This window comes from Haliotis asinina, chromosome 16, assembly GCF_037392515.1.
Source record: "Haliotis asinina isolate JCU_RB_2024 chromosome 16, JCU_Hal_asi_v2, whole genome shotgun sequence".
Lineage (NCBI taxonomy): Eukaryota > Metazoa > Mollusca > Gastropoda > Lepetellida > Haliotidae > Haliotis > Haliotis asinina.
The window spans coordinates 1672872-1700138 of NC_090295.1; the positions used below are offsets into that span (position 1 = coordinate 1672872).

General features: G+C 37.8%; 1 protein-coding gene across 1 annotated transcript; it reads left to right on the top strand.

Annotated features, from left to right (window-relative positions):
• The first annotated feature begins 529 nt into the window (after window positions 1–529).
• LOC137268154 (calsyntenin-1-like) lies at window positions 530–27201 on the top strand. Its single transcript, XM_067802683.1, has 15 exons — window positions 530–953; window positions 7208–7357; window positions 8090–8288; window positions 10192–10739; window positions 15716–15985; window positions 16593–16774; window positions 17231–17360; window positions 17862–18016; window positions 18606–18757; window positions 19326–19585; window positions 20823–20993; window positions 21438–21583; window positions 23732–23867; window positions 24492–24673; window positions 24808–27201. Exons 1-15 carry the CDS (start codon window positions 890–892, stop codon window positions 24973–24975), a joined length of 2913 nt encoding a protein of 970 aa, XP_067658784.1. The 5' UTR covers window positions 530–889; the 3' UTR covers window positions 24976–27201.
• The last annotated feature ends 66 nt before the right edge of the window (window positions 27202–27267 follow it).

Genomic DNA, 27267 nt, shown 5'->3' on the forward strand with positions numbered 1-27267 from the left:
ATTTTAAAAATGACATGAGCCGAAATCAATTACATGATTTAGTGTTCAAAACTCTTTCAACAAGTCGGAAAATGGCCTCCACATTCTCTTTATAAGTCACTTTAACGGCGGAAAAGTTTTGGATTTTATTTGTATCAGTCTTCCTAACTGAAAAAAAATGTAATGGAAACTTTATAACAATAACAAATTGTTTGACCTGAACATGTGACAAGGTTCAGGTCATTGACATGAAAAGGAGAGGAATGATACAATAAATGGCTTCTGTGACATTTTGACAAATATACGAAAAATGTATATTTTGCTTGCATACAAGCGAAGGTGTGGTGACATAATATTTGGTTCTTGTAAATATATTCAACAACATCTTTACATGTGGTTAACTAATCTGTAAACACCGACATAATTACTACTACGTCATGAAAGTAACACACTTTCAAAATGACACCTTGTATACGAACTGACAGTAAAACTATCTTTTGTCAAACCTGTGATTTAAACTGTGGTGGTTAGATTATTATTCAGTAAATGTGTTTTTAGGGATATACTATCACCGCTGTCGCACTAATTTGCAAATACGCGTTTCATAGTAGAATAAACAAAAACAATGTAATGTAAATGCAACAACTGCAGAAATAACACAGCGTCATGAAAATATTAAAAGAGGTGACAAGTCAAAAGAGTATATAGTATCGGTGGCAGTATAGGGTTTTTCCGTCGGAATTTTGCCTGTTCCGCAGCAGGAAGTCTCTTTACGTCATCGCATCTCATTATCATACGCGCACAGTCAGCCATATTTGTTATTTGTGCACAGGGGAAAATCTGCTTACCAATTTACAGTTGGCGTTTCTACGGACTGTAAGCCAATGTTGTACATATAACATACAGAAACATGGAGGATATACGGATAATATGTGTGTTAGTGACATTATTGCCGCTAATTTGCGGTTATTCAGGTGAGTATTGTGGTTCATTCCTGAACATGTGTGTGATTCCTCAAATAGTGGCTGTCTGACACATTCTCTGAATGAGTAATGAGACAGTGTCAATTAATGTTACAAATTTGACCGAAGGAGGTTCACACAACAATATTTTTTATATGTATGTGAGAATTCTGACAACGGGGATGAATATACTCTAATGGATACGCTCTGTAGCGTCTTTTTAGTGGAATAACCGATGCCCGCATCGTTCCTTGTGAAATGTCAAATGGAGTTGATGGCGCTACGCAGCGCAGGTTTTGCTTGACAACAGTCTCAGTTCGCAGTGGAACGTGCTTTGTTTGTATTAAATAGACGGTAAATAGACGTTGTAGATTATGAAGAAAAGTTACAGGAATGTTGTCTCAATATTCTGATTATTCGATGTGTACTTGGCATTATTTGACCGATATCCCTTTGTAACTCGACTCTGAAGCTGAGTGTGTCAGTGGTTCGAGAAAAACGAGCTAGGATGGGCACATTGGGGAAACTCAAAAGTCGTTGTGAGCGTGATACATTGTCTCTCACATTCCCTATTAAACAGAATGGTCAGATTGATAAGTATTTCTTAATAATTTTTTTTGATATCTAAAGGTTGATTTGATTCTCTGACTCTCTCTGTCTCTCTCTCCTTAGTGATTCTTGCGTGATAAGTCATCCCAAAGATTTGTGTATTTTGTAATGCCAAATCATTGCAAATTTGTTGTTTGACTGGTTACATTGTGATGTGATTAAGATTAAGATTATAAGAACTTACCTAGAAATGAATGAACCTTTGTTCAAGTTTGTTAAGAAGGTTAGGAGATAATTTTGAGCTTGGAGGATAATTAGGCTACTGTTCCAAGCAGTGCTTATCACCTCAGTGTTAATGCTTAAAGCAACACTGGACAGTAATAACGAAAGTTTCTATTGTCGTTATCTGGACATTGTTTTACATTTTAATGATCTGAAAAGTACTGACTTGCTGAGAATTGCATGATTCATTTGTAGAACTAAAAGTTTTAAGTCTTACTAAGATTAGTAAGAATATCGGTCACATATGATGAAACACTATTGATTACACGCGTAGGTCTGTAAGTTCAGACTATTTTATATATGACAACTGGGGTGGTGGGGGTAATCTAACAGTTAAATCATTCACTTGTCATGCCTGGGTTTGATTCCCCACATGTGTACAGTATGTGAAGCCCATTTCTCATGTTTTTCCATCATAATATTGTTGGAATATAGCATAAAACCCTACTTACTCACTTAATGTAAATTTCAACTTCTGTCATGCATATTGTTATTAACCTTATTACTGATTGTAATATTGTTAATAGTGAAACAAAGTAAGACAACACTTTACATTTTTATATGCTTGAAAAAATGGACCCTCCTCTAAAATTCAGCACCATAACTTGTGGGAATGGTCTCTGCTATAGGCCACTTGAGGGAAAATGGAGGTTCATTGTTGTAGTGAGAGGAGGAAGCCAAATAAACAACATAGGATACAAACATGATGCTCTCAATTGTCATTCAAGATGGTGGACCATTACCTTAACATTGTATCGTAATAGAGAAAAAAAGATGATATTCGTACATTTTCCTGTGTCTCACTTCTAAAAGTGCCACTCAAAACAATTTATTTCTAAACCCTTTATTAATGATGTTAAAGAAATATGCTCATATCTAGATCATGCAAAATAATAATGTTAAAGAAATATGCATTGCTATTCATCATATTAGAGACAAACATGGCATGTACAGAGATGCCGTCCTCTACAATTTTATCGTAGTCGCTACGAATTCTAACTTCAAACTAAGCCAATGTGATTCCACTAGAAATCCTACGGAATTTGAATAAAGTGCATTAAAATTTGGATATATAGACGAAAGCATACATTTTCAGTGATGAAATACAATTTTGGACATCACGTATCTTCCATTCATCAAATTTAATGACATTTGAACTGGAATGATTGCAAGTAACAAACGTAATTTTAGTGAAGCTGATTTCAATACCTTTGCAATTTGACACATTTAGTTCTGCTGGAAATAATATAACCTTGTGACCATAATATTCATTTTTTCTCAGAATCCATCATGATTTCGTTTATGTAGTTGTTTACAATTTTTAAGGTCAAACTTCTACTTTTGAATGTTGAAACTACTATTTGCAACACTTAGGTGTTGGCATCTCTGCATGTAAGTCAAAGGGTCACTTGTAATGACCCCAATGTTTAAAAATTGAAAACTTGAGGTCCTAGATTCAGACGCAGTAGAAATACAACAAGCCACCCAGGATCCCCTCTAATGTTGAGCACTGACAAGCTGTATGAGAATGTATTGATTCAAGATACCATTGATGTCGTCCATGTTCCCTTGAAGCAAATTGGCTGTGTAGCATGTTCTATTGTTTCTACTCTGTCAGATGAATCATCGTTTAAATGAGTCCTCCAAGCATTCTCTCAAATTTGATCAGTTTCCTGCTTGATGATGATTAAGTATAGATTTCAGTGATCATCATTGTTGATGTTATTTTGTCTTCAAGGTAAGAGAGTTGAATATGGATGAATCCAACAGTAGATGGTCCACTCACGGTACTTTGTCTCATTTGGGAAAAAGCTTAAAAAAATCAGATCTAATGACTTTCACCCAGATGAAACATGTCCCCTTAGCATAGTATGATGTTCAGTGAATAGTTATTTCACAAGAATTTATTGCAAGGACATTGTGTGCAGGTATATCTTTCTGTCAGTGTTGTTTCATTAAATAGATAAAAAATAACAGAAGAATTAACATTGGAAGAAATATTTCTAAATAATTTAATTTTCTTGCATATTTTTGAAATCCATGTCATTGGTTAAGGGTTCCTGGATGTTAAAAACAGTTGATCATTCTGGTAAAGGGCTGCCTCCTAAGATTTTAACTTTATCATTGTGTTTATGGACATTGACTAAATTCTTACACTAGCTGCATTACTTAATACACAGGCTCCTGTGTGTATATTGACCAGTATCACTAACAGTGATTAAGACACATGACAGCCGTGGCAGGTCAATACAAGATCTCCTTGTAGTTTACTAATTGTCCTTATCTGGCTTAGAAGACTGGCTTCAAGCTGTTCACATGGCAGTGACCAGTCCAGGACAGGAAATATTATATTTTGTTCTTAGTTACATGATCTGAAGAAGCCAGTTGCACAAGTCCTCTAGTTCAGTGATTGGGAGAGTTCTGAGATAAGGGAACAAGATATATCTAGGCCACACACTATCACAAGTGTCAGAAACCTGATAGCCATTGAGGGAGGCAGCACTGATGGCTTGATAATGGCTTGTGTTCCCAGAACTTTAGTGTGGTAAGGCTTTCCCACTTTAATGCAGGACAAGTTCATAATAAAATGCACTGAAAATGTATGCCAGTTTATTTGCAGGGGCTCAGAATGAACTAGTCCTGACTAATATGCACTTGTCCTGATTTTATGACACCAAGTTTGATGGTAAACATGGTTACGAGTGATACATTTCCATGAACGATAGCTCTACTTAATTATTATTGCAAAATGTTTTATTTATTACAGCTACATTATGAACAGATATGAAAAATAATTCAACTTTAATTGCAGTTTGAAACCATACATGGAATTATCCATGGACAAGTAAGATACAATTATTTGATTGCTCGTAATGAAAAGTGACTTGTCCTGGTGTCGGGCGATGGGAACCCCTGATTCGGCTGGTTATTCTCAGATGGTACTTCTCAGCCATGATTGTATGATTTGTACTAATCATTTTGCGCTAATGGATAATGATTACTTGATTCTTTATATGCCAGAAGTTACAACTAATTGTGAAAAGGATAAAGAAATATGCACTGATAGTATATGCCATGATTTGAGAAGACCAGGCAGTGTATGATTGGTCAGTAAGGAAGGTTTTGAAGCAATGACCGTAAGAAGTGTCACCATGGGTACCCACAACAGTACCTTTTGTCTTCCTAAAGTGAAACTCAAGATGTGATTTAACACTGCTCCATATTGTTTTGAACTTGATATCATTTATAAACTGAGTATAAACCTATCAGATATTCTTTTTCATGGAAAGCTAGTGATATGACAGTCATGATGATGATGATGATGATGATGATGATGATGATGATGATTACATATATATCATGATACAAAGTCATTTGAGGATCAGTGACTTTTCCAGTAATGATGAAACCTGTTATATTCTTCAAAAGGCAAACATATACTGGACACTAATTCAATAGCTAGGGATATATGCAAATTTTGAATAATGATCTATTTATTCATTGACACACTGAAAAATATCAGTCATCAAAATACCAATATCCCTAACTTATCTTGTAGAATTTATTCATTTCTACATATTTTCTAAGGCTGTTACAATACACTTGCATATTCAGTGCGTCGAACCGTAGCCATCCATGAATTCAATTCAGTATTGGTGGCCACCAGAACCGAATATGAATGAATAGTATGCACAAAAACATTGACAATATACGCAGCAAAATAGATTAATGCATCCACAGGGACAAAGAAAACATCCAAATACTTTAATTTATAAATATGTTGATCAAGCAACAATAAGTTAGCATGGAGTCTGGTACTAGCAGGGTTTATGATATCAATTGCTGGTAAATTACTGAGATGATCATGATACAAAATACAATAACAGTAACTTAGTTGCAGCAGGATTATAACACAGTGTTAGCAGTAATATGTAAGTGTCTGGGACGCCAATTTTGTTGTCCAGGAACAAAATAAAATAATGAGAATGAGTCCCAGGGACCCCCAACTGCAAGACTCGTGATGAATCCCTGGTACAGTGAACTATTACTATTTGTCTATTGCGTACCAAACATTGAGTGTCATGTGGGGGATCACTGGCTATTGCTACAACACCGTCAACATGGGTGACAACACCGTCATGGTGGGTGACAACACCGTCAACATGGGTGACAACACCGTCATGGTGGGTGACAACACCGTCAACATGGGTGACAACACCGTCATGGTGGGTGACAACACTGTCATGGTGGGTGACAACACCGTCAACATGGGTGACAACACCGTCAACATGGGTGTACCATATTGTGCATCAGTCACTCAACTACAGTATTGTTTTTGTGAATAATAATTCATATTTGTTACCCAATATTTGTGATACATATCATGTTTGCCACTTTGTTACAGAAATGTTTCTAATCATTATCTGTCAAATGTCTTGAACAAACTAAATTAAGTAACTAAAGTCTCCTGGATGAATTCTCCAAGCCAGTTCCCAGTCATTCTGTGTGCTAACTGAAGTCTGTTATTTGAACAGTAAGATATTAACACGTACTGGATGCATGCAGGTATAAATACTATTCGCTGAATCAAACCATGTCAGTTGATGAATTTAATTCTCTATTCATGATTATTGGAATGGGATGTTCATGAAATTTTTCAATTCTGGTGTTATTTATTCAAATGTGATCTGCAAAGTGGAATATGTCCAAGCCATGCAGGATAATAACCAACATTCTGACTGCAGGGCTCAAGTTGAGAGATGTTAACCTATTTGCGTCGGACGCAACTTGAGATCGAAGCTTGGTTGCACCAGTCAAGTTCCACTTACAGTGCTTTTTAATTTATCGTGCAATGTGTATTTATTGAGATGTTGTAGTCAAAAGTTTACCCTCTCAAACGTGACTGCTTGCACCTGGTGCAAGTGTGACTAATAACTATGTTGCACTTTATGATACTGGATTGCACCAGTGCAAGTAACAAAGCACTAACTTGAGCCATGATTGCAATGAGGTCACTGGTCATTGTTACTGAAATAACACATCAACCAAAACATGCAAGATAATTGCTTCACTGAATATACTTAATAATAGTTCAACTGTGACATGAACTTGTATTTGTTATTAGTGCCCCTGATAAATCTCTAGTCTCTGGTGTACGTGCACCTGAAGTAAGCTTCAGAGGAGTGTAGGGCAAACTTATGTCTTTGTTGGTGTACAGTATCCCTGTGCCTCAAAATTAATTGTATTATTCTTGGTTTGTCTGCACAAACATTGGTATTTATTATTATTTCTTATTGTATTTGGATATTTATGATACTGTATAATTTGTTTGCAAGTGACAATGAGTTACCAAATTTACGCCTTTCTTTCAAGGAAATGTTACATAGCAGTAATTTTTGTCGGCCAAAATTAGATTCCTGTTTGTTTTCTTTCAGAACCAAATGCGTTCGACCCTGTGATAAAGTCTTCTGAAGTTAATGCCAGAGGCTTTGCATTATTCCGAGGTCAGATCCGGGAAGATGAGACAACAGTGGACCTCCGACCTGGGTTATCGGCATATGATGAGGATAGCATTGGACTAGCAAGTAAGTAGAATACCTGGAACCATCCCTTCGTACCTTCAGCCACTGGCATCCTCAGTAACCTGTCTATTTGCGGCTGTGGTCCTCATCTCAGGTAGCCATGTTTGATATCAAGTGGATTGGACATGGCAGCTAGTCTCTAGTTCAAGAGAGTGAAACTCTGGAGGCATTGGTACTGTAGGATTCTTTTAAAAAATATAGTAATCAGCCTTTGGTCATGGAAGAGCTGTAAATGAATTAAGTAAAATTCAATTAATAAGCATTCCACAGTTAAGATAATGGCATGTACTTGTTCTCTTCCACGACCCCATTTGATCAGATCTTTTCATCTGTAACCATTGTTTTCTTGATTGTAAATGTTGAAGGTATTTGAGAAATTAAACAGACATTTACTTGCACTTGTTAGCTGTACTGGGCAAAATATATCTCTATTTGCAAGACTTTATAAGGTTTTTGTATTCTTAGATTTGGAGGTGTACAATTATTGCATTCTATGCAGTGATGTCAAAGCTAGACCAGTTGTGCTCAGCCATGTGAAGAATGATGATGACTTCCTGAGTTTTTAAACTACAGTGTGGGTTATGGTGCAGTAAGTGCCACTGGCATTTCCTTGATAGTCACCTGGTATCTTTGAACATTCCAGTCTTTTATGGAGATAAAGTATGTGAAAACAATAGACCAGGAGTTTGAAATCCTTTTTTGTTAAATATAGACATTTCCTTTATTTTGTTACAGGGCTCATCTGCAAATATAAAATACTCAAGAGTAAGAAGCGAGGAAAGATCCCATTTGTTATTGAACTGAAGAACAAAACAACTGGTCAAGCTGAGATCCGAGTTCGGGAGAAGGAGAGGCTTGACTTTGAAAAGCGCTCCCACTACAAGTTTGAAATAATTGCCAAGGACTGTGGCGATCCTCCCCGCCTTTCTGATGTGTAAGTATTGTTGCCTTTCACTTAACTGATGGATTGTATCAGGGATCACTCTGGAGCAAATGATCAGTGGGGGAAATCTCTTCTTTAATCTGAACAGTGGGACTTTCAGGGAAGAAATTATTGGATATTTCCATATTATTACATGGTGGAAGTATTGCGTAAGTAATGGGCATTTCTCCCCGTGTTAAAATTATAATTGGATATCTTGTATTTCAACAGGGTTTCAAAATTATGGTGACTTAACCAACTTCAAGACAAAATGTCAGGTTTTGCAAATAGTTATAACATGCTGTGATGTCATATAATTGATCTGGCTTAAACACGCTAAGTAATTAGGCAACATGGCAACTATAGTTATCAACATATTAAATGGATGCTTTTGGAAACCCCACAGGATGTATGCTGTCATTCATCAGGATCTAATTTCGTGTATTGATATGAACAGGATGCGAATTTCTGTGCATCTTAGGACCAGCTGAGTGTATGTTGTGTCATGTAGCTGTATGAGAGATGATAATGTGTCTACAGGAAATGATGCAACACATCTATTCTGAGACCTGAGTTGTCATGAATTGGGAACTTGCCAAGTAATTGTGAAGTTTTGTGATTTTCAGGACGGATATTAAGGCATGAATGTGTTTGTTGAGGTATAATAATACGTTTAAAATGTAACAATTAGGCTGTAATAAGCAAGTAAAAGATTTTCATAGGTGGTGTTGAGACTTTTCACTAGACATATTGCTGTTGCTCCAAGTATCAGTACACATACATTGTTGTCTGTTATCATTTTTGGTGGCATATCTAACAGATAATTGAGCTCAATGTCGTCAAACCAGTTGTTTTGCCAGTGTTAGTACGATGTGACTGTCGTAATCTGGTGGTCAGGCTTAATGCCCTGGTCACTGTATCGAGTTTCTAATGCTCATGATGGTGGTAATTGGATTGTTTTGGCTTGAGACAGTTATTTACTGTTTTATGTCACAGACTACTGTCATGGGGTGACCTAATTGTAACATGACACAAAGAAAACAGTTAAAGGTTAATGTCCACATATGGCTTGATCAGTTCAGTACTATATACATTGCTCCCTTCAAAACTTGTATCCAAAGTTGGATGACCGTCTACCCATTCAGGTAGTCGGATTCTGCAAATCTGAAACATTTATTGATTTACCCTTTTGAAGTTCTGCTAAGTCCCTTGGATGCACTGGTGAAACTTCCAGTTTGCCGAAAATGTGTCTAACAATGTTTCAAGATCTGTTGTAAATGCAGTTTTCTTGTTGAAGTGTTCTTTAGCAGAATATTGTAAAACATTTAAGAAAATTGCTTTTTTACATGATGGCTACTGACAATTATTCAAATTTGTGACTTTGTCTCCATTACCCAGATTCTATCTTTATGAAATAGTCTGTTGCATTTCAGACTCAAGCAATATCTCATCAGATTGAGCATCTTCCATCAGTCATGATGCATGGAAAGCTATAAGATGTACTTGTTTGATAATAAGGCCGAATTCCAGATTTGAATGCTGTTCACTAATGATTTGTCAATACATTTCCTTGTCATACAGTGGGAGCTGGTCTTTTTATTAATCACATATAATCAATAATATGAGTGTCAGGTTGTGATATACATTTTGTGGCTAACATTTATCAGTCTTTACATATTGTGGTTATTGATCGTCCTAAGATCAATGCTGGTTGTTCATTGTGGCTGTCAGCAATGTTTGAAATAAAGGAGGTCTCGAGCGTGAGGAGTGTTCCTGTAATATATAAGTCTATCAGCCTCATAAATCTTTAACTAGTAACGTCAGGGGCCACTTGACTTATAAAATGGTAAATGTTAGACACCCGAGGCAGTATTGTTGATTGTTGTACTGATTGCTTTGTGTTTTTTATTTGTAGGGCTGTTGTTCAGATTAAAGTGAAAGATGTTGACGAGTTTGCCCCAACGTTCGAAAACTCCTCCTATTTTGCCACAGTACAAGAAGGCAAGATGTACACCAGCATCGTGTCTTTGCGAGCATCAGATGGAGACAGGTCTGCAGATTACCAGGGAATCTGTGACTATGAAATCCTTACTCCAGAAGTTCCATTTGAAATCGATCATCAGGGAAATCTTAAAAACACAGAGCCTCTGGATTTCAATATTCACCGAAATTACATTCTAAAAGTTGTAGCCAGCGATTGTGGCAAGAAAAGATCGAAACCTGTGTTCGTGAACATTGTTGTGGAGGAATTATGTCGCAGTGGGTGGCAAGATGTGCGGGACCATATTCCATATGTCGCAGGAAGTGGTAGGCAAAAAATTGCCGAACGTGCTCGCCTTCAACTTTGTGAAGAGGGATGCACACCTGAAAAAATAGCTGTTAGGATGACCCTGGCAACCAAACATATCGGCAAGGGCTGTGATCGTGATACATATTCTATTACATCTCAGAGAAAACTCTGTGGTAAGTATTGCCAAAGGAGATGGAGATATATTTAATCAGTGACCTGTTACAGATATGATAGAAGAAGTTTTGTGTTTCTCTTTCCATCAGACTGGACACACAGGAGTGAACTGGATTATGTGTACATATGGTGTAATGTGATAGTAGCTTTGGCAGCATAGTTTACTGTGATGAGCCAGGCCAGTGTCCGGTGGATCAAAACTGTGGAATTTGACATGCAGGAATTACAAAGGGCCACTATGTAGTGCATGAATTGAATACAGGATAGACTATTTACTTTATTGACAAATCAGTTGTGGGCTTCTATTGTCATTCAAATTCTATGAGTCCCTGTTATCAGTTGTCACTTTTGTATTATGGTATTCATCCTCGATATCTCCAGGGCATACGTTCCGATAAGTCTCCACTATACCCTGGATGCATCTACGGCTCTGCCAGATAAATTTATTACCTCCCTTGACTCTTTTGATCCAGTCAGGTGTCTACGCTGGGAAGTTGAGCGAACCAATCACAACTCACTTTCGTTTTTTGAATTGTCTAACCGATTATACTTGGCAACAGAAACCATGCAGAGGTTCTCTGGAAGAGGTAGAAGGCGTTCTTGCATATGTTGTTTTAAAGTTTCGGACCTGTCAATTTGTTTGTATGATTTCCCTAAAATCTGGGACGCACTGTGGGCAAACCTTCGCAGTTGCGACTGCTACTTTTGTTGACACTGTCAAGCTCGGTTATAACGGCGGCCTAGCTGATTGGCTACTGTGAGAAGGCAGAGCCAGCAAAGGGAGGTAATAAATTTATCGGGCAGAGCCGTAGATGCGTCCAGGGTATAGTGGACACTTATCGGAACATATACCCTGGAGATATCGAGGATGTATGGTATTGTGAAGTACTGCAATATCTTTATAGATGTAGTTTAGGTTTTAGTTGGTTTATACTCACTAAATTGAACAGACCAAGACTAGACAAATGTCATGGCAGACTGTTTTTCACATTTGCTGCTTTTTCATTGAGAAGTGGGGAATATTTTAATGCTAAGTAATATAAAACTATTTTTATCAGTTTTCGTTTGGTATCGTGTTACAACCGCCTTACTTCCATCATGGTGTGCTGTCAGTGGCTGGTTAATTGCTGATGTCAGCAAGATTTATTCATACAAGTTTTTCTGTGAAGGAATAGTGTGCGAGTCACTTTTCTTTTCACATATTGTTGTTACATGTCAAATCATGGACTCTTGTATCTTGAAGAAAAACATCATCATTGTAATATCCTGTGATATCTGCGATCAGTGGCTCCCTTTGAAAGCTTTTTCTAGGAGTGCTCAAATAGTCAGGTTATAAGTGTTTTAAATGTCAGAACATGCGGGCCTTGTTCAAGTAGTTTTCGTAGTTTATCAAATCAGTGGGCCAGTTGACAGCTGGATGCATTATTGGTTATTTGATATGTGAAATTGAAGTAGACAGTGAGTCACATTAAATACCAATACTGAACATATAACATGGCCACCTGGTCCAGGTGGGGAGCACACTGCTTCAACACCTGATCCAGATGGGTCTTCTTGATTCTGTGCTCAACTGTCACGATATATTTGTAGCAGACAAACATTAACAGCGTTGACATAAAAAATAATTGCCAGGCTGCCATTAGGACCCAGCTTTTTGTAAATCAATGTGAAAATCTATTGCAGACCTTGTGGACCAAAACAAATTGAATAGTATGTGCCCAACACATATTACTGCCATGAAACTACAGGCATAAGCTTATTTCCAGCACAGTTCCGCAGAATTGAAGAATCAATACAGAATGATTTGCAGGGATCATTCTTGAGCTAATGGTTAATAGGCGGAAATCTCTTCCTTAATCTGAACAGTGGGATTATCAGAAGAAATTACTATGTATTTCAATATTCTTACATAGTGTAAGCATGCCTAAGTAATGGAAATTTCTCCCCATGTTAAAATTTTAATGGTATATTTTGTATTTGAATGGGTAAAATTAAGTGCATGGCTTTGGTGCAGGCCTAAGGTTTTTAGGTATTCCTCTTCAACGTGTTGAAATGTGATAAAAAACAAATTTTCCCTTTTTTAAGAGTCAGTGTCATCAACATGATTAACAGTAAAGTATTCATGGGTTTTAGTATGTATTGCAGGTCAAGTTTGAGAATTCACTGTTTGATCTTGAGTAGAATGGCTGGACCCTTACAGCTTTCATCAGGAGCCATGGTGTTCCAGTTTTATAATGGGGTCATCTTGACCCATGGTGAACATTGACCTTGGTTCACTTTGGCTTCCTAGCAGTTTGCTACTGTCAAAACCTTGATTGTTTATGGGGTCAAAATATTTTGTCAACATTCTCTTGAAGTGCTGAGTTAGCATGTTTAGAATTTCTGTTTCTTGTTTATATTTTTTGCTGAGCCTGCTAATTGAAAATATAAGAAATTTACACTGACTTCATCATAATGAACACTACAGGGTTTGGAGGACAACGTCTGACATTAACCATAGTAGTGTTGAATGAAATAGCTATTAGATATATAGTTTGTTTAAACATAATCTTGTTAAAGTGAAAGAAATTGGAACTCTGATCACTGAATCCTTTCTAATTTGTGAAGATCTTGAGTATTTTGTTTCTTTAGTGATGTTTGTCACAGCCCACTTTTAATGAAAAAGTATACAATTTTTTTTAATTTCTAGGTAATTTACTTTAATTAATTTTCTTAAATTGTAATTGTGAATATCCCAGTTTTAGCGTTGCTATGCTACAAATTCTTGTTCTGCATGTCAAGGAATTTGCATTATTGATGCTTATGTCATAGCTGTACATGAGCTGTACATGTTTTCATAATCTCTACTTTCTATTGAAAGCATGTATCAAACGTTCAGTCAGCTTTGACAACTTTGACATGTATACATGACATTTGATGGGAAATTTCAAGAACAGTGCAGAATCAGTTTGAGGGTGTTTGAATGGAGAGCCCACTAAATCTTCACGTTTAAATATGCATATTTATGGCATTGACCATGTTGACCCCTTGACTTAAGATTAATTTCAAACACTTTATGAGATCCTGTCACAATGTACGGTCAGGATCCATATTTAAGATAGTTTGAATAAAGGAAGTTGTGTGTTGGTTCTTCAGAGTATAGCATGTTTGAAATACATGTAGAGTCACTGATCCAAGAATTCTCTCCTCCTCCTCCCTCCTCCCCCCCTCCCCCCCCCCCAGTTTTGTCAATATACATGACAGATTTTATGATAGTATAATCATAGCAATATTATGCTGAGCTTCAGCAATGTATTTAGACCTATATGAGACTCTGAGTCTGCAGCAAATATCAGTGAAAATGTCTTGTGTGGGATTGAAATTCATGTTATTGATATGGTTATACTTACAACAAAATTGATAATTTAGTGTAGGGTTATTTATGTATTTGTGTATTTATGGATAATGACAGCAACACTGATGAAGTCCTGAATGCATAACTCAAACAATTGAATTTGTTATATTGAACACATTGTAACAATACATAGTACCTCAAGTGAACATTCTGCTCCCTCTTCCTCCCTATCCCCTGCAATTCCAAATAAGGTTAATGCATAAGATACTTGTTAGTCAGGATAAGAGTTGATCAGGAAGTATTTGGTCATGTTACGTTTTGTGATATGTGTATGCAATCAGTACATACGGTACACAATTTTCACTACCATCTCAATCAGTATTTGTTCATTGTAGATGCAGTAATTTCCTTCCAAATAATTTCTGATGTTTGAAATGACAAGTAGGCTTTAACTTTTCCTCTTGACATAATGGGTAATGGCCAGTGTGACCTTTGCCAAGCTTTTGTTTTTTTCCAACTTTAATGTGCTTGTTGTATATGATTATTACTACCATTAGTATTATTATTTATATTGGTGGGTGTTATTGGGAAGATATCCGCCTAAAATAGTCCTTGCCAATATCATCATTATCATATTCGTTATAATGAATGGCTGTATGAACCGTCTGGCTGAATCAGCATTGGTGTATATCAATGTTGATTTCTTTGGACCCTATCGATCATGCATCATTCAGTATGTTGTGTCTCTGGCCTGTTGTGTTAAATATCATGGCTACATTCACTATCATTGTTTGGAATCACCCAGAACACACCGCTAAGAATAATAGCTGTTACATATGTCAGTGGAAGCATAGAACAGCTCAGTAATTAATAAATGACCTTTACGAAAGCCTCAAAATTTGATATAATAGATGATTTTTATCCATGTGACAGAGTTAAATTAAAACTACTTCAAGAATCCTGTATTAAACATATTTTTGAATTTGATTACAGTATGCCTTAAATCACATTTGACATATTCCTACTCCTGCATGATAAAATTATTCAGTATTTCCTTCTCCTGATTCAGATTAAAGCCTAGATATCATGCTGTCTATGTTGATTGAATATGAACTCTATTCATGATCAGTTCTCCTCCATGACTTGCTTAAGATCATCAGACAGACAAACAGACAGGTTTTATTCAGCTTAAGATCATCTCAAGTAACTGTCACAAGAATTGACAGAAGGGAATTGGTTTGTTTTGCTCATTTGTTTGATGCATGTCTGTACATCTGGATGGTCTAATCCAGACCCAATTATGAGTTCTCTCCTGTAGCTTAAGTGTTACAAAGTGTGAACAGTGGAAGCTTCTGTCCAATCCAGGAAGTTGTCAACACCGTTATAAAATCTTACTCCTATCCATTGCTTGTACATTTATCATCAGCTCTACAATCCAGCACATTGTCTAACTGGATTATTTCTACAGTCCCGATGAGTGCCGGTTTAGAAAGCTATTTATAAAAACAATGACATAGGACTATTGTCAGGGTTTGACAATAACTGAAGTTTTCTAGTGCAGTACTGGTCATGCTGCTGAAATTATTTTCTACTCCTGCTTGATGAGTGACTATGATGCTGACTGTGCTGTGCCTGCTGCAGGTGCTAGTGGAGAAAGTGTGGACCTGCTGCCTTCTCCGTCCCTGGCCGCATGGACCCGGAACTTGCCCACTGATGATGGACATGAAAGTGACCAGCTCTTCTCTTTCGATGGCCATAGCAATGCTGTAGAAGTGCCCGATGTACATTTCAACCATACCATCCATGAACATTTCACCATTTCAACATGGATGAAGCATGAGGCCTTGGAGTCGTACTCCTCCCAGCACCGAGCCCCCAAGGAACATGTGCTCTGCATGTCTGATGGTGAACGTGAGTAGTTACCACACTTACTTCAGAGGCCTGTTGTCAAAGTTTTAATTATATTTGTGTTGTTTAGGTCGAATTTTAACTGAAGAGCTGGCAAGATATGAATAAACCTTAGCAAATTTAGCACTGTGTTGTAAGGGGCTGGTTACTGTATCACAGTCACTAGTGTCAGTGTCAGTTCTCACTGGCTCAGGTAGCCTAGTGATTAAAGCCTTAGCTTGCTGTGCCAAAGGCCTTGCTTTGATTCCCCACATAAGTACAGGTTGTGAAGCTAAAAGCAGTGTAAAGCTGACTGCACTCACTCTCCCACTCAATCAGAGCTGACTATCTGAATAATTCAGTGAAGAAATACCTAACCTGTTGGAGTAACAGTAGGTCGTTGGTGTATGTCAGTGAATACTACTTTTTGTATCCTTCATTTGACTTATGAGGAGTATAAGTTTCTTGAAAGTTATGTTTATGGAGAAGAATGGTTGTAGATTTTTATTATGTATGAAGTATTTGGAAGATAGAAATCTGTGAGTGACGATAGAAAGTTCAGTTGAGAGAATATGTGTGTGGTTCTGCTATTGAGTAACCTCCAATCATCTGATCACTTTGCTTGTGACAGACATGAGCCGCCACCACTACTCCCTGTTTGTCCATGGCGAGAAGTTTGTGTTCCTGATGCGCCGTGAAGCCACCTCCCCAGAGGAGATGGAGATCTTCAAACCTGCCGAGTGGAGGTGGCACATCCCCCAGATCAATGATGGAGAGTGGCACCACTATGCCATCAGTGTAGACTTCCCAGAGGTGGGCACTACACACACTCCTAACTTACTGTATATCTTTGAATTGGTTCTAAAGCATCAAGCATGACTATATGTGAGAAATATTGTGATTTGTCTTGGTTTGGAGTTTTGTTTGAAGGTTTTGCTTTGCTTTTTCTTCTATAAATTATGTATACTGGTGTTATGGTTGTACCATTAATCATGCAACACATTTTGATTTACCTATTTGATAACCTCAGTTCATGTGGATGAAAGCTTCCACATAGGTTTGTTTTAAGGTCCTACCTATCTCTGATCCTCCTTCACAAAGTGAAAGGATTATTGTCAAGCACTGTTGCCAGGCTCAGCCTTGCTGTTGTTGAAATGTAGCTGGAACTAATAGGATACAGACATATGCTATCTCATAGAATGATTTCAGTAACGCTCAGTCATGCTATCGGTTTATTTTTCTTTCATATCTGTAACTTTGGTTCTTCAGGTTCGTCTGTACATTGATGGAAAACTGCTCATCCCCGACAAGACAAGTCTGGAGATTGTTGATGACTGGCCGCTTCACTCCTCCCACAAAGTCCATTTCACCAAGCTCACGATCGGAGCCTGCTGGCAGGGTAAGCTTTAGTCCAGTTATCTCTCACCTGGGGTCATCAAACCTGGGGTCATCTTTTAGCATTTGAATCAAGGATCCTTCTGGAAAACATTATAACAAGAACTGAAATACTGGTAGCCAATCATTCATCTTTCACCAGGTGCAACCTAAGATAAAAGCCAAGTTGCACCAGCCAAATTCCAGTTTTACTACTTTTATTGTAATAAGTAATGATATTAATATGCTATGGAATTATTTAGATGTTTTATTCAGAAATTTACTTACACAAAAATTGACTTGTACATGGTGCTATTCAGCCAAATAACTAGATTGCTCTTTGTAATTCAGGTTACAACAGTGCAGATAAAGCACTAAATAGAGCCCTGGTTACATCATATGTACTAAATTAGTTGTCATGCGTAAAGTATCTTATCAGTGAGACCAACTGAATAATTGCTAAACGGTGTTTATATACTTATTGCCTTGGTTTGGTTTTATATCTCGTTGTGGTTTGGTTTTGCAGGAGGAGAGAACCGATATGAGCATCACTTCCGTGGTTACCTGGCTGGTCTGTCTTTCCTGAAGGATAAGACAGAGAGCGATCGGGTTATCAAGTGCCTCAATAACTGCAAGGAGAACCTGGACTTCCATGCTCTCAATGATATGCAGAGTGGAACAGTAAGTGACGTTATTCCCGATTCCTCCATTATCATTCATATATCAATGGGAAGGAGAATTCCTTTCATAATTTTCACTTTATGTTATGGAATTTGGTAATGACACACACAATTAATGTTTGATGTGCCCAAAATGATATCAATTTTTTAAAACCCAAATGGTACCAAATTTTTGGATTGGTTTAGATTAAATGTGACTTAGAATCAATTGCGACAAAATGTTGTTAGTTTATATGTAGCTCCTGACATCTTTGGTACTTGATTTTTTGGTTAGTATATGGTCAAGTATTGTGCGTGTTCATGAGACTGAGCAGGTTTTCTTTGTCTTGGATGGGCTTATACTGATCTGAGGCTAAAATTGTCTGCTAATTTAACAAGAGGTTCACATCAGTTGCTCTGAAGTGAACTAAGGTCAACTTGTGACATCGGAAATAAACACGTTTTTAGCTTGATGTTTGTCTTAAATGAAGGATGTTTCTTACCACCCCCTGCATCTCCTAGTTATTATCCTGGGTAAAGTGTTCATTTATTTTCCATGTTTTCACCATGTTTCCCTGTGTTTCAGTTCTGACCTGTCTTTGTCATTGCAGAGTGTGAGTTTCAACAGTGAGATGACTGAGTTCAGCATCAGTGGCCGTGACGTCACAGAGGTGGAGAAACTGATGCGGGAGGTGACCTACGTTAATGCCAGAACATACCCTACTCCTGGACGCAGGAACCTCCAAGTTGAAACTACTATTGTGTAAGTGCTGGAATATTCACATGTCTGTAAGGTACTTTTACAGATTTGATCCCCCATTTACCTATGTCCGTCTTTTCCTGGGTTGACCATAGATAGCAGAGACATTAGACAGTTGTGGAAATGCTTAGGAAAGAATACTCTTTGTCTTAATCTGAAACATTTGAGGGCATGTATTAAGATATTTGAATGTGCTTGTGCAACGTGCATTTGATGCTATCAAGTTAGAAGGATTGTTTGCAGGATACTGACGTAGGCAAGTAATTCATGATGTTAATGATAATAATGTGTCCATTTATGAACCGTCAAACTCCACACCAGGTATGCTTAGAGTGCAAACAATGGTTAGCACAACACGTTATACACAGGAGCTGGAAGTTTATGAATCACATGACTTTATCCCTTTTGGTACCCATTTCAGCTTCAAAGGTTCAGTCATTATTAGAAGAGATGTCTATCGCTTTGTTGTGTCTTTTATTCTACAACCTGGTTTGGGGAATAAGTGTTAAATGACTAAGGCTGATCCAATGTAACGTGAATTGTTGAGAATGGCTATGGTTGTTGTTTGTAGTTGTGATGGAGCCCCCAGGCAGCTGCCAACCATTGAGAGCTATGTCATGGTGCAGGAACCTCCCAAGCCAATCATCACTATTGGTGGTGACACCAACCTCACCCGTCTCATCTACCAGTTTGAGCGGGGTCTCCGAATCTTCCAGGATGTCCACATCTACGCCACACAGCAAGAGGAGGACATTGATGTTTCACCTTTGGAAGATGATGAGGACAAGGCTTCAAAACTTGCTTACAAACTGTCCAAGTCCATGGTGCATCGTAAGTAGTGTCAGAATAATCTACATCTCATAAAGTTGTCAACTAGCAGTCAAATAGCCTTTCTATGTTGAGTTATCTGAAAGGAGTGATGATGAATTTTGTCAGGTTCAGAAATGCTTAAGGCTTAGAGATAATCATCTCGCCATACGGTTTTGGAAATCACAAGCTAGAATCCAAGAATTATGCTGTTAATTTTTCCTGGTTTTTCGTCTCTGCAGTCTTGTGTGCTTCACAAATATGGCCAAAGTCTAAAACATCTATTCCAGTGGTATTTCCTCCCCTATCACCTTGACAACTGTCATAAAACTGATGCATTGTTCAAAGCAGCATTGGTGTTACAGTGGGCTAGCCTAGTGGTTAATGTGTACACTTGTCACACCGGAAATCAGGGTTGAAAACCCCACATGGGTGCAATGTGTGAATCCCATTTCTGGTGTACCCTTTTGCAATTTTGCTGGAATATTGCCAGAAGTAGCATAAAAACCATGCTCACTCAAATCAGCATTAAGGCCAGACATGACACCTTAAATTGACAGTTTTGCTTCAGTTTGTCAATCTAGATTTTTTTCTGTATATTTAACACATGCCCTTTGTGATACAACACATTGTTTCTGATGTAGTCTTTTAAACCGATATAAACCCCTAACAACATAATGTATCATAATGTATCATAATGTATCATAATGTATCATAATATTTAAGTATGAGTGTATTCAAACCCTGAAAATAACGAACTTACACTTACAGTGTCCATCCAGCAAAGACAATTCCATTCATGTTATACATTGCTAGAAAGCTGATCGTGTGCTGTGTTGCTGGTTAAAATTATTCTAAAAATAGATATTCCGTGTGAAGATACATTCACTTTCCTGTGACAGGTATTCTGTGCAAAAACATCCTTGCAAGGAGAAATGCTACATATTTCAACATTTAGTAAGGCAAACTATCCCACAATACAACATTCGACAATCTCTTCATTACTTCCTTATATGGTAAAACTTATCCCACAATGCACCATTCAGCATATCAACAAAACATCGCCCTTTCCTGGTAGCATTCAAAATGGCAACTGCTCAGTGAAAACTTTGACCAGAAAATGTATTTGATACATTCTTGACTAACAATTGTTCCATTGAATAAGAATCAGAAGAATAACTCACCAGCCTCACGTTCAGTAATAATTGTTTGAATTGTCAGCTTGAAGACTGACCTGACGTTTGAATGTAAATGTTTGCAGAATCGACTGAAGCCAAGACCAACCTGAAGGATGGTATTCTGATCGACTCCTGCACCATCCATGCTGACCCACCACTCAACTTGTTCTTCGAGCATCTGTCTCTGCCCACACATATGATGGAGAATCTTGGACTGGAGTGGAGTGAAACCAATGATGGAGTTACTGTCACAAGTATGTCACACTCCTCTTTCAATACATGTGATTGTTACAGAGTGATCAGGGAGTCTTGAATGTAGATCGGTTGTGAACGTGGTAGTGGTGTAACACAATGTGGTGAAAGAGTACACCTTGATGAGGTCCACATTTGTAGCTTCCTGCACTAGATACTGCTGATGTGGATATTTGTACGAATATTTACCAGCTTTCTACATATTTCAGTGATGAAGAGTACGTCTATGTAGTTATCAACTCAATGTTGCTCTATCCAAAAACAAGAATGTTTTATTCATGAAGTTGTATGCTTCGTTGTTATTGGATAGTCATGGGGCAGTAGTATTGAGTGTCATCTAAGTAATGTCTTAATGAATGGCATTTGTGGGTACCAGAAATCTTTTTTACTTAACTGAGAAAATTGATTGATATATGTAGGAATATTTAAGTTGTCACTTTTCACAGATGCTGACAAAATGGAACGTTATATTGGTGTTATCCGCAACATCCACTACTACCACAACCAGCCTGACATCCTCAATAGCCGTACACTGACTCTGTCCTGCTCCTCACAGAATCAGAGATTTGTCTCCAACAAGTTCACCGTCAAGGTAATTCAATCTCCAGATCTGCTCTGTTTTTGTTCCGTACATGTTATGTGATAATCTGTGACTTCATCCCTGATCTAGTGATACAGGGTTTGGCAGGAGAGTTAAAGGTCCGAGTCAGCACAATAAGGAAAGCATCAAAAGATCACTTTGTTGGCATGATACAATGTCCAGTCAGTGTGGAGTTGCAAAAATGTGTGTGAGCGGTCCATGTGTCCTTCTTAAATGTACCATGGTATCCTCATTGGCTGTTAGACTGTTGTGTATTTGGATTTCTACAAACACACATACTGCCACATGAGTGCAAGCATCAGAAGCACATGAAGCACCATCTCATCTAATTATGTCAGGTGATTTTCTGGTGAGTTGACACGTAAGATTCACTGATGTTTCTTTCAATATCTTACAAGAGCTGTAAGTTGGACTAGAAGACTTAAACATCCTTGGTGTTAACATAATCTCAGGAATATTTGTAACTGTTTTTGACAAATCAGTTTTGATCCAGTTGGAGGTAATTGTCTGGTTCTTCATAATTCATTACTTCTTATTCCAGTGGAACTAAAACTGTGGTGGGCAAATATGCACACAGAAGTTATTACATAATAAAGTCACATCCACACTTGTGTCGTTTCAAGACTGTTTTCCTTAAGGTTACTTCTTATGCATTATTGTACGCTTAAACACCAAAACTTGTTATCTTCTGTTGAACAGACATGACATGACACGGAAAGAAGTTCAGATCCATACATCTTGCTTTGCTTATGCGTTCCACTTCTAAATGCCCTTCAAAGAGATGACACAAGTATATCTTTATTTCTTGGGAATCAGAGTAGAAGGGTAGGAAAATGATGGGCCTGCTCCATCAGAATTGTAGTAGTATTTCACAGTGTGCAACAGACAGTCTTCAAGGCAACCATAACAATCTTGGTCAACTCCTATAGTTGTACAGTTCTAATCTAAAATTACCTGTCTTGGCCACATACTCTTTGTGTCCTGCATAATTCATTGAGTCTGTTTTGACTAACCCATTTTGACTCAAGTTCACCTAGATTCATTAGCTGGCTGTCTTACTCTAAACAGGTGCCTCTATTGTCAAATGTCACTCAGTGTTGAGTGGCCCTATGTAAGCCAGGCTGTGTGCAACATAATAGCATATGTCAGGGTCTGAGCTTCTGTCAATCAGCCCTGTCTATTGTGGAGGGCTGCTTGACCTAATTGCCTGGAGTGGCACAACTCAAAAGCTGATCATTTAAACCCCAGGTCATCCCTGTTATAGCACTGCAAGCACCTCTCTATCCAAGGGAACACTGAATTATAGAACAGAACAGAAAATCTGTCTAGTCGGCATTATCCCAGTTTTTAAACATGAACACTTTGGCTGTTTTCATAATTTTGGTAAGATTTTTTTGTATTGGACTGCATCTGATTACACATTTATTTTGTTTGTGGTAGTAATGTGCTTTTGTGCTTTTTTCACAATGTGTATTTTGAGATATTTGTGTGTGAAAATAACATGTATGACTATATTTTATGTGAAGAAACAACTTTTTTATGGTGAACAATTTGTAACAGTGTTTCCTGGCTATTTCCTGGCCATGATCAGGTGCATGGGTATACCCAAATCAGCTGATGTTAGGTGAAAAGTAGCCCTTCCTCATTTCAGGTATTGGTGTTGATACTTCATGTTCCACTAACTGCCTGTCATAGATACATTGATAACGTCTTGTTTATTGCACCGATTCACAATGACTGAAGTAGTTGTTGTTCTTACTCCTTTGGCCTTGTCCAAATTGTGCTGCAAGCAAACCTGTTATCCTAGTTCAATTCCCCATATGGATACAGTGTGTGGAGCCCATGTCTGGCGTCCTCTGCCATGGTACTGATGGAATATTGCTTAACACAGAGTTAAATTAAACTCATTCAATCAATTAGTTGAGTTTACTTTAAGCCTGACAGCAGTGTAGGAATGTACATTGCGCCATGCAGTAAACAGGTTATGCACATAGTTGCTTGTTTCGTTAGGCATTGGACTATGTTTAATTTCCTTTGATTTCTGATAGCATGGTAAACAAGGCAAAAGTCACGCAAATGAACACTTCTCACACAGATGAGCTTGCTTTCTATCATGACTAAGATGAGTTCCTGTTTCAGCTGGTTGCTGTCCATGAGGTACCGCAGGTCAAAGCTCACGCTAATGCCCAACAAGCGGCAGCTTCTGCCCCAGTCAGGAACGCTCTGGAGAATGTCAAATCGGCCAGTGCTCAGCAGTTCGTGGCTACCTCATCCAGTAAGTAACTGACAACTGCATTATTATTGAAGAACCAAACTTTTAGGTCATTTATGCATGATTTCTTTCCAAAATACCAGGAATGAGGATTGGTGAACAAGCCATGGACTTTTGCAAACACCTCTCCGATAGAGAGAGAGAAGAGCATATATCTGAATTTTTAAGTAATTTTAGTATACACGATGTAACTGGAGTAATGCTGACTGAGACAACTCTTTGCCATCCTTCATATGAAATTTGAATATTATTGAGTGAGTTTAGTTTTACGTCGCACTTAGCAATATTCCAGCTATATGGCGACGGTCTGTAAATAATCGAGTCTGGACCAGACAATCCAGTGATCAACAACATGAGCATCGATCTGCGCAATTGGGAACCGATGACATGTGTCAACCAAGTCAGCTAGTCTGACCACCCGATCTCGTTAGTCGCCTCTTACGACAAGCATAGTCACCTTTTATGGCAAGCATGGGTTGCTGAAGGCCTATTCTACCCCGGGACCTTCACGGGTCTGAATATTATTGGTGTGATGATCATTTTTTTTTTATTTTTTTTTTTTTTAATAGATGTTGAATACCACTGACAAGACAAAGCCCATTTTAAAGATTCCTGTGTATCTTTCAGACTTTGGCATGGCAGCCATCATCGTTGTCTGCGTGGGTTTCCTCCTATTTATGATCATCCTGGGAGTGATTCGCATCCGGGCAGCTCACAGACGTACCCAGGTTGTGCAGGTGGATGAAAAATGTGAGATGGAATGGGACAACTCTGCACTGAACATCACTGTCAACCCCATGGAACAAGAGGTAAGTAGTACCAGGCAGACTGGTCTAGGGGAGGTAACTCTGAAGACCTTGCTCCACTATAGCAGGTTAACCTTTCTGGAACATTTTTGCATTTATCTTTAGTTAGTTCTATATATTGTGTTTCTGGCTTTCAGGTTTTTGATTATGAAGATAATGGAATGCAGTCATTGAGAGACGAATCTGACAGTGACGATGATGGCAGCAGTTTCCACGATGATGGAGAAAGTTCTGATGAAGAACCACCGAAGGTACCAACAAATGGACAGGACTTGGAATGGGACCATTCAAATCTTGGATTTTGAGAGACCATTCTATTATTATACTGAAAAAAAAATCTCTTTGAACTAAAAGGCTTTAATTGTGAAATTTAGTCAAAGAAATGCGCTCGACTGGGCTTGATCCACCAACTCACAAAGTCGATACATTAAAAAAAAAGTCAAAGTGTGTCTGCCGTTGGGCAAGGACTGAAATGAAAGTGGTTACATTACTGCTTCTGATCGACTGTGCTGACTGATGAATGTGAATACAGTTCTAGTATAATGGTCTCATCACTATGTATCCAACGAACTGCCGTCATTCTCCGATTGCAGCTTTTCCTGTAGATATCCCCTGTGTCGCTTCTTCATAGTGTGTCTGCCTGCTTAAATTCAAGTGTTTGTTCGCACATGTGTCCCTTCTTGCAATTGGTTGTTCTCGCTCGTTGGTCCATATTATGACATTATTATGAGTCTTATTATTAATTATTGTACACTGTGTGATAATTATCCTAAGAAACAGGACAGTTATTTCTAAGACATTATACCAGACTTGAAGATTTTAGGTGTACATTTTGTTGACATTCCGGTTTGGTATAGTGTGGCTTTAGAAATTTGGATTTTAAATTTTCAATTTTAGACTATTGTGTCTTATATCCTTTTTATACATATATTAGGAAGATTTTTTGTGGAATAATGACACTTCATTCTTTTCTTCTACGGTGCGAAGTTTTGTGAAAAATATTGTCACTACACACGGTGAGAATTTACTTTGTTACGTAGTTGTTGTGTAGAGTGATATCAAGAAACGTGTTATGATATAAGTTTTAGATTGTTGTGAATACACTGTGAAGATATTTGTATGATTACTATCTAGATGCTCGGAAAAGGGTGATTTGGTTGTGAATACCCATAATGGAATCATTAGCAATGTTCAGAGATGTAAACCGCACCCTTTTCAGTGTATCGTAAACTATATGGTTTTGCTAGATTTTCATGAAGCAGCGAGTCATACCTTGATTTTATCATCATTAGCTAGTTATCATTGAAAGTTTGTTGTCATGTGTTAGTTTCTGACCTATAATCACACTGTTAATTAATTTATTGTAGATTTTAAATAAATCACAGTAGCCTGAAATTATTTCAACAAACTATTCTGCAATGTAGCATGTATACTTTGACAATATTTGGTGGTAGTATTTGAAGATACTGATGCATTTAGACTGTTACTAATAAACTAATGCTCATCTGATAAAATACTTGTGCCAAAAAGTTTTAAAAATGTTTGGTATCATTGGCTCCATACAGACTTACTTTAGACAGGGTACTAGTTGGAAGGTAGGATTAGTCGGTGCTCCAGATCATTATGTTAATTGTTAACTTTAAAACTTCAAATGAAATCATCCTAAAGTGCTCTCTGCTTCATGTCGGGCCAAGGCTAAAGTTGTCTCATTCCCCAAATCCTGAAATTAAATGTCAACACCTGGTGCTTTCTTTGATTTTTCTTCACATGCTTTGCTCATCAAATTTATATATTTCTACCACTTTTTGTCTTGTGAAATTTGTATCTTATTTTCTTTTTCAACATTAATGGTGTTCATTGCTTTTCTACTGCCAAGTCTAGAGGGGCATCTAGGAGTTTGGTTATTTGGTTATCTCTAGAAACGGGTTTTCACTCACCGAAGTAGATCCCCTTTCTTACTAGCTCTTCTCCCTGCAGTAATTAAATGATCAAATTTTGAAAAATCAAAATATTGACCCCTGACCATTCTTGGATGCCCCCCTGGTTCTACCGAAGTCTCAAATAAAAATGGAGAAACTTGAAGATTGCCATGTTGGGATTGCCACCGACTAACCAATGTTGTTGAAAATAACTTTTGGCCAGTTATAAAAAAAACCCATTTTATATATATAGTGAAAACTGCAAGCTTTGGATACATTTACCTGCTTTTGCTTGCTGATTTTTGTGGAATGTTAATGATTTAGGTATTAAGTCAGTGACGAAGGAGTCACAGGCATGCTTTATTGCCCTTATTTGAGATATCATAGACAACCATTTGATTTTAAAACTGTTCCCGACATGGCACTATCTTGTAGTGACATAGTCTCACAGGTCTTTCAGCTGGTCTCTGAAAGCTCCCGTCACTGAAATGACTACTTTCTCCTTGGCCCTTATTAACTAACAGATACGTGGTTGTGCAGGAGGATCGTCATGTCAACTGTGTTTTGCATTTGTATATATTGTCTTCCTGTCAATAAAGCCAACCACACATAGCTGAGTCTGGTTTTCTTATCCATTTACAGGGACTAACAACCTAACAACTTGCATGCCTTTGAAAT